The 13,356-nt window shown below is 62.8% G+C and overlaps 2 protein-coding genes across 2 annotated transcripts; one reads left to right on the top strand and one right to left on the bottom strand.

Moving 5' to 3' along the window:
* The first annotated feature begins 4,836 nt into the window (after window positions 1-4,836).
* Window positions 4,837-10,912, top strand: ENO3 (enolase 3). The gene is made up of 12 exons (XM_015813190.2): window positions 4,837-4,881; window positions 5,412-5,497; window positions 5,586-5,681; window positions 6,037-6,095; window positions 6,519-6,588; window positions 6,696-6,829; window positions 7,002-7,224; window positions 9,674-9,871; window positions 9,962-10,163; window positions 10,302-10,410; window positions 10,496-10,554; window positions 10,672-10,912. The coding sequence occupies exons 2-12, from the start codon at window positions 5,413-5,415 to the stop codon at window positions 10,739-10,741; spliced, it is 1,305 nt and encodes a 434-aa protein (XP_015668676.1). The 5' UTR covers window positions 4,837-4,881; window position 5,412; the 3' UTR covers window positions 10,742-10,912.
* Window positions 10,913-12,126: 1,214 nt separating this feature from the next.
* Window positions 12,127-13,275, bottom strand: SPAG7 (sperm associated antigen 7). Its single transcript, XM_015813160.1, is given in 7 exon segments — window positions 12,127-12,233; window positions 12,332-12,488; window positions 12,584-12,673; window positions 12,777-12,825; window positions 12,827-12,915; window positions 13,009-13,076; window positions 13,194-13,275. Coding segments are annotated over 7 exon segments (642 nt in total).
* Window positions 13,276-13,356: the final 81 nt, after the last annotated feature.

Raw genomic sequence — 13,356 nt, 5'->3', positions numbered from 1 at the left:
GGGCGGCGGCGGCGGAGGCAGCGGAGGAGGCGCGAGGCCGGCGGGGGTCTCCGTGGGGCTTTCCTGGCGCGCCGAGCGAGGCGTCGGGGAGCAACTCGGGAGCGGACTGCGCCGAGGACTGGAGGAGGCGAGCGCCCGACCAGGAGGACGAGGAGGAGGAGGAGGAGGAAACGGAGGGGAGGGCGGGGCCGCGCAGGCGCTCCTCCCCTTCATTCCTGGCGCTCCCCGGCGCGGGCGAGCGCGGCAACGGGGGGAGGGGGAGGGGGCGCCAGCGTCTCCGAGTACAAAGGGGGACCCGCAGCCCCCGACCCCCCCCGCGAGCTCCGACCCCCTTCACTCGTCCGTGAGCCGTAGCGGAGCCTTGCCCGGTTCCCTCTCCCCGTGGCGGACTGGCGGCGGAGGGGCGAAAGGCCCCAGCTCCGGAAGAGGAGGGGGGAGAGGGCCGGGCCTGCGGAGGGGGCAGCGAGCCGTCCGGTTCTCCCGCGGCCGTGGAAAGCGCGCAGGCCCACGCGTGTCTCGCCTCGCGCACGAGTCAGGGTGACGTCGGAGCCGGTTTTCCCGCCCGCCCCGTCTCGGCTCACCCCGGTTGCCCGAATGGAAACGGGGAGGGGGGGGTTCCCGGCGTTGGAAAAGGCGCCCGGAGGCTGGAGGCGGCCCCGCAAAGTTTCACCTTCTCTGTGTGTGCGGGGGGGGGGGCGGGCATCGCCAGAGCCTCCCGCCGGGGGGGGGAACGTATGGGGGGAGCGCCTGGGAGGGTGCAACGAGCATCCTTTTCTGGGGGTCCCTGGCCAGAAAGGGTCTCAGCCGGTGTGATCCCCACCACCCACTTTCTCTGGGTAAGCCCCACTTGCGGCTGCCCCTTTCAGCTTTTTGGGGGGGAGCTGAGAAACACAGCTTGGTTCTGTTGGGGGGCTTGTTTCCTCCTCCCCCCAGGGGAACCCCCTCCCCAGCCCGTGAGTGGAGGGCACCAGTTGGAGAAGGTTGCTCAGACCCTCAGCCGGGGCAGAAGGAACCGCGAGAGGCAGCTGCTTTGTCTGCCACTGCCGGGCTGGTCCTGGCTGGCTGGCAAAGGTCCTCCCCACACAATTCGGGGGGCATTTTGCTGCCAGTCTGGAGGCTTCCTTGGAGCCCTGAGTTCGTCTGGGTGGCAGGTCAGAGGTTGCCTGCAGCCCCTCCGGTCCTGCTCTGCTAATCTGCAGGACCAGAATCCCCGGGTTTGGCCTTCCCGGGATCCAGGCGCCCCACTGCATTATCAGAGGTGTCTAGGCCAGCAACCCCCTTGCCCCCCCCCCCTCGACTGCCTACCTACCTGAGAAAACCACGGTGGGCCATCGCCCCTGCGAGGTCTGCCAGCGGCCTGGGCGGTCCTAACTCCGGCGTCCTTGTGCGCCCTGAGCTGGTTGTTGTCTTGCAGATGTTTGATGACCCAAACTAGGTAACATCCTCAGAGCTAGCATTAGCATTCCCTATCACTGATGATGTTACCCTGCTGGGTCATAAAACGTCTGCTGGGGGGGGGACGGACACAGCTCAAAGAGCACCAAGGGGCCCTTGGTTCAACTCTAAGCTACATACGTTCCCCTTGATTGGCAGTCTTAACATTACAAGGTGTCCGAACTGGACTTGATCCTGGCTTTATTAAGAAATGGGGACTGAGCAAACCTGGTTAGGGGGAGGCCTGAGTGCAGCCCGGCGTGTTTCTTCTCCGGGCACAAGACGGTTGTGCCCGTCCAGGGAAGAGGGCTGCAACCGCCAAGGGTGAGATCTGGGGTGCAGTTCTGGACTTTTCCACCCAGTCTTGCTGGAAATGAACAAGCAGCGTTCACAAAATGTTGCCTCCTAGATAAAAACCACAAGTTGCTGCACTCTAGCTGTGTTAGAGGCACACTTCCGTTTAGCTGCTTGGCTTTGGAGCAGCATTTCAAAATGTCAAAACCCAACAGCCCCCCCCCACTGGAGGCGAACGTGGAGACACCCCTTCCTGGGGGGCAGAAGCCCTTCAATCTGCTGGTGCCCATTGGCCAGCTGGAGAAGGGCACGGTGGGCACTGAGGCGGTGGCAGCAGGAAAGAGGCCGACTCTGCCCCTCTCTGGCTGCCAGGCTGGCCCCACTGCCAGCTGACAGCCCCATTCCCCAGCCTGCTGGTGCGTGGACTGCCTGGGTTCAAATCCTGGTGTTTGGTGGGGCTGCGGGGGACTGGCCTCCTTGCTGAAAAAGGGGGGAGGGAGGAGGAGGGGACCCAGAACTCAAGAAGGCCAGGAAGCGGACTGGGGTCTGGGGGATATGGGGACCCCAGAGGAGCAGCTGCAACTGCTGCAGTGGTGTCCTAGCAATGGGGGGGGCAAGGGCTGAAATGTCACAATGGGGGCTAGGATGGGGCCACAGCTGATCCTGGGAGGCTTCACGTGCAGGCCTCAAGGGCTGCTGGGAGGGGCAGCCGAAAAGGGGAAGAAGAGCGGAAGGGCCAAGGACCACAAAGCCCAGCAGGTGAGTGTTGCAAGGGAACCGGACGGAGCCTCGGAAGGGGCCCAAAGAACAGGAACAGATCCCCAGGTCAGCCTCCAAAGCGGTTCCTTCTAGAAAGTGCCAGGCTCTGAATCATGCAGGAACTTTTGACATGCCTGTGGTCGGTTTGCTTAGAAGAGCCGGCGGGAGTGGGTGGGCGTTGGCACCGAGCCATGGGCTGCCTGCCTGGGCCTTGAGTCTTAAGGGCACGTGGAGCCCCTGCTCAGGAGGCACAGAGGCAGCCAGCAGGCCTTTTTAGCAGCCCAAAATAAATGAATGCGGCTCTTTTTAACCGAAGAAAGGAAGCCAAGAGCGAAAATCCAACGCGAAGTAAGAGCACAAACAGCAGCTCTAGCAGGGAGCATTAATTAAATGTTCAGCTTTGGAAATTCCCTACCGTTTCTCTGTCCTCGGATTTTAGGCACACGGGGAACTCCGTCACCAAACTAAGTTTCAGGAGCCGCATACAGAAGGGGGGGGGGATGAGATGCACCCCAAAGCTTGCAACCTAGAAGCGTCCAAGGGGGGATTTGACCCAGGCAGGCGATGCCAGGGCAGAGGCCACCGTGGGCACAGGCCGCATTGCCCCAGGCAGGAGGAGCCGAATGGCTGGGCAAGGGGCTTGGCTGGTGCGGCAGTGGCTGCCCCCTAGCGGTGGATGCCGGGCAGTGTGATGGTGCCGGGAAGGACGGGGCGGGGCTCCAGGGGCACTTTGCTCCTCCCATGCCTGGGCGGCATCTGCATCTGGTTCTTTTCCAGATGTCAGAGGCTCAGCGACTTTTTGGGTAATGCCTGAGAAGGTCGGGCACAGGGTGGGCTGGCCCCCCTCCCCGTTGCTTGCCCCGTCTTGGCCTCCTGACTGGGGCTGCCCTGGTTGAGCTGGCCGGGTCAGCCAGTGGGGCTTTCTTCAGCTGCAGGGGTGGGGGGAGACTCTCCCTCTGGCCATCCCCCCCACCCGGCTCTGCCAGGCCCACCCCAAGTTAGCACCAAAGTCACCCCCAGTTTCAGGGGCAGGGGCCACAGTGAGGAAACTGATGGCTGCCGGTCATCTTGCGCCAAACCAGCTGGATGCCAGGGAGGGTTATTAAGAATTACACTTATTTTATTTAACTCGTTTTTTAAAGCAGCCCAGTCCTAAAGGACTCAAACAGTTCCATTCATGTGAGATAACACAATTTGAAAAAGCTGAAATGAAACATGTAACGTACAAAACGACGGTGCACTCGTAAGCGAAGGCCTCTCGTAACGGAATCGTCCTGCTCTGCCTTGGCCCCCTTCGGCCTCTTTTGAGTGGGGGGGGGGGCTGAGAAGATTCCCACAGATCTGAGCTGCGCCGGGAGGCCCAGAACGGATCCCAACCGGGGTAAACGGGGAGGGGGGGGCTCGCTTGACGGGGAGGCGTGAAAGGGGCCCTGGCTTTCTTGTCAAGCTGAACAGGTGCCAGCAGGGACAGGCAGCTGCTCAACAGGGCGATGCTCTCGGGGGCGGGGGGAGACAATAAGAGGAATACAGACTCAAGAGATCCACTCCCAATTTGCAATTCTGCAACTTGGACAGAGCATTGCAAATTTGCCCACCCCCCCAATCCAGAAGACCCCCCAAAATGCCCCCCCCAGCAGTAACTTCAATCCAAGCCGAAGCCGATGCCCTTCAAGTCGGGGCGGAGCCACCCGACCCCCCATGTTTTTTCCCTCTGCCGCCCCCCCCACGTTGCTGTGCCCCCTGCCCCCCTTTCCTTTGCCTTCCACGAAGGGCGCCTTCGGTTCTCTGCCCCGGACAGGCGGAAACGCGGCCGGTGCAGCTCCCCCTTCGGTCTACCGGCCCCCCCCGGCTGTCCCCATCCGCGGGGAGGGGGGGGGACGGCGGGGGGCATTCCGGGCTGAAAGCTGAGCGGCCGCGGGCTCCTCAAGTTGCCGCCTGTCCTTTCGGCGGCTGCTTGGAGGGACCCGGCGACCTTTAGCGGGGCTAAATTTAGGCCAAGACGCTGGCCGGGCGCCCAGGGACCGGCGCGAAGTGGCCGGACGGCAGCGGCCCTCCGAGGAGCCCCCGGCCCGGCCGAGGCAGCCGCCGCTTCCCCGACGCCCCGCGGGCCTCGGCTGACCCCCAGCAGGGCAGTCCCGTGAAGCGCCGGCGCCGCAGCCGAAGGGCCGGGGTGGGCAAGGCGGGCTGCTCCGCCCGGGCTGCTCGGGAGTCGGCCGCCTTTGGGCAGGGGAGCCTCGCCCGGCCTTTGGCCGCCGTCCGTCCGCCCTTTGCCGACGGTCCCTAAGCGGCGGCCGCGGGGGCGGGCCTGGCGGAGCACATAAAGGCCGCCGGCCGGTCCCCGTCGCCCCCGCCACTGCCAGCAACTCCGGTGCAGCCAGCCCCGATCCCGCGCAAGTGAGCCCCCGGAGCAGGGCGGGGGGGGGCAGGAGGGGCAGCTCTGCAGCCAGCAGCCCCCGCCTGCCCTGCGGTCTCTCCAGCGGGGGTTGGGGGGGTGAATAGCTGGACAGGGACCGGCCCTCACCTCTGTTGAGCGGGGGGGGGGGAGCGTAATTCCTGGCTGTGCGGACATCATTTGGGAGCCACCCAGAGAAAGCCCCCCCCCGGTCTTTGGATCCCCGTTTCTGGCTTCTCCAGGGTGTGGGTCAGCCTGCAGGTCTTCCACATCCCCCGGTGGGGCCTTTCCGGAGCTGCCTCCTCTTTTGGGGTACCACAGAGACCCTCCTTGGGACCAGCAGCTGCCCCTGGGGGTCTCACCGGGCTGGGCAGGAGGAGACTCTATTAGTCTTGGCAGCTGTGCCCTTCCGTCCACCCCCCCCCAGACCACCAGCCACCCATCAGCAGAAGCACCGAGGCTCGGCAGGAACGGGGGTGGGTGGGCAGCTGAAGGGGCTCGACCCGCACTCATGCCCTCCTTCGCCCCACAGGATGTCGATCCAGAAGATCCATGCCCGTGAAATCCTCGACTCCCGGGGAAACCCGACGGTGGAGGTGGACCTGCACACGGCCAAAGGTAACCAGAAGAGCCAGGGAGGAGGCGTGGCTGCCCCCCCTTGCAACAGGTGGGCCTGGGGCCTGCTGACCCCGTCTCTCTTGGGCAGGTCGCTTCCGGGCTGCGGTGCCCAGCGGGGCTTCCACCGGCATCTATGAAGCCCTGGAGCTGCGGGATGGAGACAAAGCCAGGTACCTGGGCAAAGGTAAGGGGGGAAACAGGAGGGGGCGAGATTCCCCTCTCCAAAGCTTCTGTGGGGCTGGGCAGCCCCCCACCCTTGGGGGGAAAACGAATGCAGGGAGACGGGCAGAGGAAGGAAGAAGGGAACTGCGCCTCTGGCAGGATGAAGCTGCCCTTATCAGGGGAGGCAGAAGGAAGACTGGGGGGGGGGCTGGTGCCTCCTTGGTGGGCATCCCCTGCCTGTTCTCCCTGGCAGAAACAGCGTTTGCCCTCCGCTTGGTGTGGGACATCCCTCCCTCTGCTTGGCCCTCCTGCATGCTACTGGGGGGGGCAGTCTCTCCTGCTCACCCCCCCCTTAATGCTGGCTGCTTGTCCCCCAGGGGTTTTGAAGGCCGTGGAGCACATCAACAAGACAATCGCCCCAGCCCTGATTGAGAAGGTGAGTCTGGTGGGCGGGGAAGGAACCATGCCAGTCTTGGGCAGTAGCCCTCCTTGGGTGGGTGGGGGGGTTCCTGGAGCGCCCCCCCAAGACTCTGCTGCCTCCCTCCAAGGCCTCACATGCTCAGGGGCTCTCCCTTGGCTCCCCGACTGTTCTAAAGAAGTATCCCCCCCCCCTCAGAGCTGCCCTTGCTGATTTGGGGGGGGGGATGACCGCCCTGGAGCAGAATTTTTCTGGACGGGCTCTTTGTCTTCCAGGAGAGTCTTTTGGGTGACTGTGGGGGGGGAGGAACGCTGCAGGGTTGTAGTCACCCCGGAAGGACATTTTTGCTAAATTTTAAGGACAAAACAGGGATCATCGTTTTTTTTGTGGCTCCACATTGGATCGTTTCCGGAAGATAATCCATTTTTCTTTCCCTGGCAGAAAATTAGCGTTGTTGAGCAGGAAAAGATCGACCGGTTCATGATTGAATTGGACGGAACGGAGAACAAATGTAAGCATAGCCCCCCCTCCTTGTCTCCCCCCCACCCCACCCGGCAGCAGCGGAGTCTCACTTGAGAGGCTGGGCTGGGCTGACCTCCGGCCCTTTTGCCTTCACAGCCAAGTTTGGGGCCAACGCCATCCTGGGGGTCTCCCTTGCCGTGTGCAAGGCTGGGGCGGCTGAGAAAGGGGTCCCCCTCTACCGCCACATCGCGGACCTTGCTGGGAACAAGGAGCTGATCCTGCCGGTGCCGGTGAGTGGCCCAGCCAGACGGGGGAAGGGGGGGGCGCTCAGCAGCCTCAGCTAACGGGGCTCCTGCAAGACCTGAGCTTCTCGGGGTCCCTCTGGGGGCGGGAAGGCTTCGCAGGAGCTCTTCCGTGGGTAGACCGAGGGGTCAGCATCTGCTTCCTTCCCCCCCCCCCCAGGCTTTCAACGTGATCAACGGGGGCTCCCACGCCGGGAACAAGCTGGCCATGCAGGAGTTCATGATCCTGCCGGTGGGGGCCAGCACCTTCAAGGAGGCCATGCGGGTGGGGGCCGAGGTCTACCACAATCTGAAAGCTGTGATCAAGAACAAGTACGGGAAGGACGCCACCAACGTGGGGGACGAAGGCGGCTTCGCCCCCAACATCCTGGAGAACAATGAAGGTGAGGGGGCTGCGGAGGGAGGGGCTGTGGGGAGGCAGGTGCTGCCCCCTCTCAGGACAGGCTGCGGTCAGCTGGACGACGCTGCTGCCACCTCCGTCCCCAAGGATTGTGTTTCACCCCCCCCCCACCCCTCGGCCTTTGCGTGCAGGAGCGGAATTACCTCGTGGGCTGTAACTGGAGCCTTGGTGGGGGGGGCTGCAAGCTGCGGGGGGGGGGAGATGTCCAAGAGGGTCAGGTGGGCCAGCCCCCTGCCTCTCTCCTGCCCTTTCACCCAAGGGGCACTTAGAAAAGATTTCACCCCTAAAACAAGTTCCCTAAAAGCAATTCATGGTTTGTAACATTACAAGAAAGTTAATTTGTAAAAATAAGCCACATTCCGTTAGAAAAAGTCTAATGTAAACCAGGCGTGTGCAACTTTCAAGACCAGTGGCTGGGGAATTCTGGGAGTTGGAAGTCCACAGGCCTTAGGGTTGCACAACCCCGATTTAAACAATCAAAATTAGGAAAGCCTTTGCTGGAGCAGAGTAGGTGGAGAAAGAGGAAGTCCATATTTTCCCCCTGGGTTTCAATTAGGGTGACAGAATCCTAGAGCTGGTAGGGTTCCCAGAGGTCACGAGGTCCACCCCACTGTGTCAGCAGGGATTCAGCTGAAAGCATCCCTGACAGCCTCCGGTGGGCCCATCCTGAAGGGGATTAAACCTCCCCCATCATGGAATCACCCTCATCATCATCTCCAGAATGAGGGACACCCCCCCACACACACACACAAACCGTCTTGAATAGACCAGCTCCGTCTGCCCTCAATTCCGTCAGCCCTTCTTCATCTTGGAAGGCTTTGCTCAAAACAAGAGAGGCTGTGCCAGCAGCATCCCCACCCTCTAGCAAGGAGGTCCCGGTCGGTCGCAAGGAATTAGGAAAGGTCACCATGCCTGCCACAGTTGCCCTTGGCAAACCCTGCTCCCCTAGCCGATGCTGGACCGGCTGACCAATGAGCCCCCGCCCTTCCCTGCATCTTGGAGATTCGCTATCCCTGGGACTCTGTCTGGGGCGTCCCCTGCTCCCCCGGGGTGCCGTGAGCAAGTCCTTGGCGCCTCGGGTGCAACTAATCCGGTCCTGGAAAGCTGAACTCTTTTCAAGCCTTTATGCCCCGATCGTCTTTCCGTTCAGCTGCGGCCCTTGATGGGAGGGAAACTCCACCCTGGGGCTGGAGAAATTGACGGGCTCCGCCTTGGCGCTGGGCTCGTCTCCCCCAGATATTCAATACAACCATTGATCTTGTTCCTGTTACGCCCTTTGCTTTGCGGGAAGGCACCTTAGGCAAAGCACAAGCAAATGAGCCACGCAAGGCGTGAATAGGGCACACGCACACATGCAAACACACATCCCTGTTGCTCTCCATGCCGCTCTGTGCTTGCTTCATGCCTTCCCTTGGTCCTCCAGATCTCCCCCCCCCCCGTTCTGTGGGCCTCCTTGGCACCATCTAGCCAGGCTTGTTCTCCCCTTTCCTGCCTGCCTGTTCACACACACCCCCTGTGCAACTCAATCTTCACACTTCCCAGCGATCAAATCCCTTCAAAGTGTTTCTCTCCTGACATTTTGGAGGCAGTCCACATTCCTCCGGAGGAATTCCTGCCTGCCCTCTCCGCTCCCTAAGAAGCCCTCCGCCTGGCTGGACATTCTCGGGTTTAACTTCCACTTAACAAGGGGGGGAGCCTTCTCTTCCGCAGAATAATCTTTGCTTCTGTTCACAAACACAGTCCATCCCATTCCCAACCAACAACACAGCACCTACATACAAAAGCAGGTACAATCACATCTTGAGAGGACACGTCTTTTAATATCAGCAGCACACAACAGTCCCTCACGAATTTACTGACACCGCTGTAAAACCACCAAGAGCCCACGGCACCTCCTTGGCCATTTCTCACTGGCAGCCACCAACTTGCCCCCTTCCTTTGGGTTCCTCCTGTCCATTTGCCCCCCCCCCCAGTTTGCCCTCCCCAAAAGGCTCTCCCGGCGTCCAGAGCGGCTGCTCATTCTTAGTCCCTTGTTTGTTCCTCACATGCAAATCATTCCCGTTCGTCGTCCTTCCTTCGCCACATGGAAATACGGGCCTAACCCTCCTATTTCAAAAACCAACTGACTTTTTGCCTCTTGGAAGAGAGGGCTTGTGGGGGGCCCCTGGGCTTGGAGTTCCTCTCACAGACGTTTCATCACCACACTAGGGAACATCATCAGGGCACCGATACGTTAGCTAGTTTGGGTAAAGACACGTCTGCAAGGAAACAGCCGAGATGCTCAGACTCGGCCTCTTTTCGGAATTCAGCCATTGGCCAGCAGCCAGCTTTGCAGACAGGGCAGGGGGTCCTCCGATCCAGAGCCCCCCCCCTTTGCTCATAGTGGGAGGGGCTTGTTTTGCTGAGCCACCGGCTTCCCCTCCCCCCTACAGCCCTGGAGCTGCTCAAGAGCGCCATCGAGAAGGCCGGCTACCCGGACAAGATCGTCATTGGGATGGACGTGGCCGCCTCAGAGTTCTTCCGCAAAGGCAAATACGACCTGGACTTCAAGTCTCCCGACGACCCCAACCGCTACATCTCTGGGGAGAAGCTGGGGGAGCTTTACCAGAGCTTCATCAAGAACTACCCAGGTGAGGGGGGGGCTCTTTTTGGGGGGGGCGCTGGGCCTGTCAGCGCGTTGGGGTGCAACTCCCCGACACACTTGGGACTCCTCGTTGCAGTGGTCTCCATCGAGGACCCCTTTGACCAGGACGACTGGGAGACCTGGAAGAAGTTCCTGACTCAGGTGCAGATCCAGATTGTGGGGGACGACCTGACGGTGACCAACCCCAAGCGGATCCAGCAGGCGGTGGAGCAGAAGGCCTGCAACTGCCTCCTCCTCAAGGTCAACCAGATCGGCTCCGTCACCGAGTCCATCCAGGCGTGAGTCACTCGCTGGTGTGGTGGGCGGGGGACAGGGAGACAAGCTGAAGGCTCGGTCCCCTGGCCAAGTGGGATGGGGGGGGTCCTCTCCTGGGGGTCCCCTGCCTGCTTTAAGCGCTTCCTTCTCTCGGCTTCCAGCTGCAAGCTGGCCCAGAGCAACGGCTGGGGGGTCATGGTGAGCCACCGCTCTGGGGAGACCGAGGACACCTTCATCGCCGACCTGGTGGTGGGGCTCTGCACTGGGCAGGTGAGAGACCAGCCGCCCCTCCTCCCTCTCCCTCCAGCCCCCTGGGGGACTCGGCCTCCCCCTAAAATGATCCCTCCCTTTGCAGATCAAAACCGGGGCCCCCTGCCGCTCGGAGCGCCTGGCCAAGTACAACCAGCTGATGAGGTGAGGAGAGCAGACTCCCCCCCCCCCAACGCCACCCTATCCTCTTCGGGGTGTGTGTGTGTGTATGTGTGTGTGTCTCTGCTGCCAATGACCGGCGGCCTCTCTGCCTTCCCACAGGATCGAGGAAGAGCTGGGTGAGAAAGCTCAGTTTGCTGGGCGCAAATTCCGACACCCACTGGCCAAGTGAGCGCTCCAGGCTGAGAGGAACCTCCCGCCTGCCTGCCAAAACGGATCCCAACCCCAGTGGGGGCCTTCGAGGCCTCGTCTCTGTCTCTTGTCACCTCTAGAAGATCTGTGGAATCGCCCCAACTCCACCCTGGGGGGCTGAATAGAAAGGCTGCTGTGCCAACTACTTTGCACGTTGTGTGTCGTTCTTGAGAAAAGCTGACCAGGCTCTCTCTCCCCCCCCCCCACTGTGCCCGCTTTCCTGGCGTGCCTCTCAGACCTGCCTAAGGGCCCCACCTCCACCAAGCCGAGCTCGGAATCCCCACTGCGAGCAGATAGGAGGGCAGCTAAGCCAGACCCACAGCCCAGGTCCTGTCCCCCTCTGCCCAGGAAGCAGAGGGCTCAGCCCCACCCCACGGTGCACAGCACCCACTGCCTAATTCGAAGGGGCTTGGCTATCCACTCATTTAGAGGTACGATGTTTTTCTTGCCTGTGCAAACAAAAGTACAAAATCTCATCCCTTCGTCCCAAAGAATTGGAGGCAGGGCACAGGGCAGCACTGACAGGAAGAGTTTAATGGGACGTATACAGGACCCCCCTCCAGATGTTACCACCAGGCTTCTGGGCCACCATCTCTCCAAACAAAGGGATGGGGGGGGGGCGGGAGGAGGGAATAAAAACCCAGCGTTATTTACAGACTTGCTGAAGTCACTCAAAGGGAGCAGAGACCAGCAAAGAAAGAAGGCCCGGATGCCTGCCCTGCCCCAGAGGAAGCCAAGCGGCCTCCCCACTTTCTGGCTGGCCTGTTTCCTACCAACGTCCAACTGAGCCGTGAACACCAAACAACGGGGTGCTTGGCCAACCGGGAGGGGGGGGGAAGGAGGGCTGATGGTAACCCTAAGCTCTGGGAGAAGGAAGCTCCAGGTCTTCCAGGGACAGGAGGTGATTCTGCCTGAAGGGCAGAGGTCAGCCCCAAAGATGGGGGTGGGATGGAAGGGGGGAAATTGGGTGGCAGAGCTGAGGGGGCTGCAGCCCTACAACTAAGCCGGGGGGGACTCCTTCCGTGGCTCAAAAGCGACATGCCACGCTGGAAAAGTGAGCTGAATCAGCAGAAAATGACAACTGTGGGGGTGGGGGATGCATATTCACACAAACAACAGCCGCCCACCCACCCACCCCCGGGTACATCTGTTGAAACCTTTCCTCGTTTGGCTAAGAGCCTTTAAAATGCCTTTTTTACCGCGTTAAAAAGCAATTCTAAATAGAACTTCGGTATTCGAGGGGGGGGAGAGAGGGAGAGGAAGGAGGAGGGAGTCCCGCCCGTCCCCACCGGATCCCCCCCCCGGAACGGGAGCAGCCCTGGGGCGGCCCCCCAAGCCGGGCCGGAGGGGGCGGCCGGGACCCCCCTAGGAGCTCTTGGCCACCTCCTCGCTCTGGCGCAGCCGCTTCTTGGCCCGGATCTCGTTCATGGCCTCCTCGATGGAGCGCGTGTCCCGCTTGTTGGCCACCGGCACTGCAGGGGGGGGCAGGAGGGGAGGGTTAGGCCTTCCAGGGGGGCTCAGATCCCCCCCCCGCGACCCCTCCGCCGCCCCGCCTCCCTCCTGCGCTCACCACAGCCGTAGGCCTTGTTGGCCTCCATGGCCTGGGCGGCGTCCTTGGCGGCCACCCGGCCGATCAGGTGGCTGTACTTGTCCTTGTAGTCGCTCGGGGGGGTCACCTCGGCCGGCCCGCGCAGCGCCTCCTCCGCCGCCCGCCGCGCCGCCGCTTCCTGGGGAGCAACCGGGGGGGGGGGAGAGAGACGCTCAGACGCCGCCCGGGCCCCCGTCGCCCCCTGCCCCGCCCCCGCCCTCTCCCCGCTCCCACCTTGGCCCGGCGCCGCTCCTCGGCCTGCCGGGGGTCCCAGTCCTCCCCGCGGCGGTAGGCCTCCAGCTCCTCATCGCAGGGCGCGAACTCCTGGGGGAGGGGGGGGAGAGAAGAGAAGAGAGGCCGGTCAGGCGGGGCGGGGGGGGCGCACGCGGGGGGGGAAGGGGAGGAGAGGGGGGGAGGGGTCCCTTGCCTTCTTGAAGAGCATCACGTAGCGCGNCCTTACCCCCGCCCCCCACTCACAGGATGCTGCGCTCGATCTTGCTCATGGGGCGGAAGCGGCGGCGGGGCTCGGGGCTCTCCTGCAGGAAGGCCGACACCTCCCGCTCCATCTGCGGGGGGGGGAGGGAGAGGGGCCGTCAGCCGGGAAGCCCCCCGCCCCAGCCAGCCAAGCCCCCCGCCCCCCGGGGGGGAGGGAGACGGACCCTCTTGCGGAAGGCGGCCTTCTGGCGCTTCTCCTGCTCCTGCAGCGTCCGCAGCCGCGCGCTCTGCTCTGCGGGGAGAAAAGGGCGGGCGGCGGCGGGGGGGGTCTCAGTGGGGGAGGGAGGGGGCGTCGACGGCCCTAAGCCCCCCTCCCGCCCGGGAGCCCCCCCGCCCCTGCCCTACCCACCTCTGGCGCGCCGGGCCTCGCGGTCGTCCAGCCCGGGCGGCGGCTCCATGGAGCTCAGGATCGAGCCCAGCAGGTCCGCCATCTTCGCCGCCGCCGCCGCCCTCGGCCCCGCCCACTGCGCGGCGCCCCCGGTGACGTCACCGCGCCGGAAGGCCGCTCTTCC

Source organism: Protobothrops mucrosquamatus, unplaced genomic scaffold (assembly GCF_001527695.2).
Source record: "Protobothrops mucrosquamatus isolate PMUCROS unplaced genomic scaffold, P.Mucros_1.0 scaffold141, whole genome shotgun sequence".
Lineage (NCBI taxonomy): Eukaryota > Metazoa > Chordata > Lepidosauria > Squamata > Viperidae > Protobothrops > Protobothrops mucrosquamatus.
Note: the sequence above shows the minus strand (reverse complement) of the source record. Positions and strands in the feature narration are given on the sequence as shown.

Bases quoted from the DNA above. Each gene is read 5' to 3' on its own strand.
- ENO3 (XM_015813190.2), top strand. From the start codon at position 5,413: ATGTCGATCCAGAAGATCCATGCCCGTGAAATCCTCGACTCCCGGGGA. The intron at 6,096-6,518 runs GTGAGTCTGGTG...TTTCCCTGGCAG, and splicing joins CCCCAGCCCTGATTGAGAAG to AAAATTAGCGTTGTTGAGCA. The intron at 10,164-10,301 runs GTGAGTCACTCG...CTCGGCTTCCAG, and splicing joins GTCACCGAGTCCATCCAGGC to CTGCAAGCTGGCCCAGAGCA.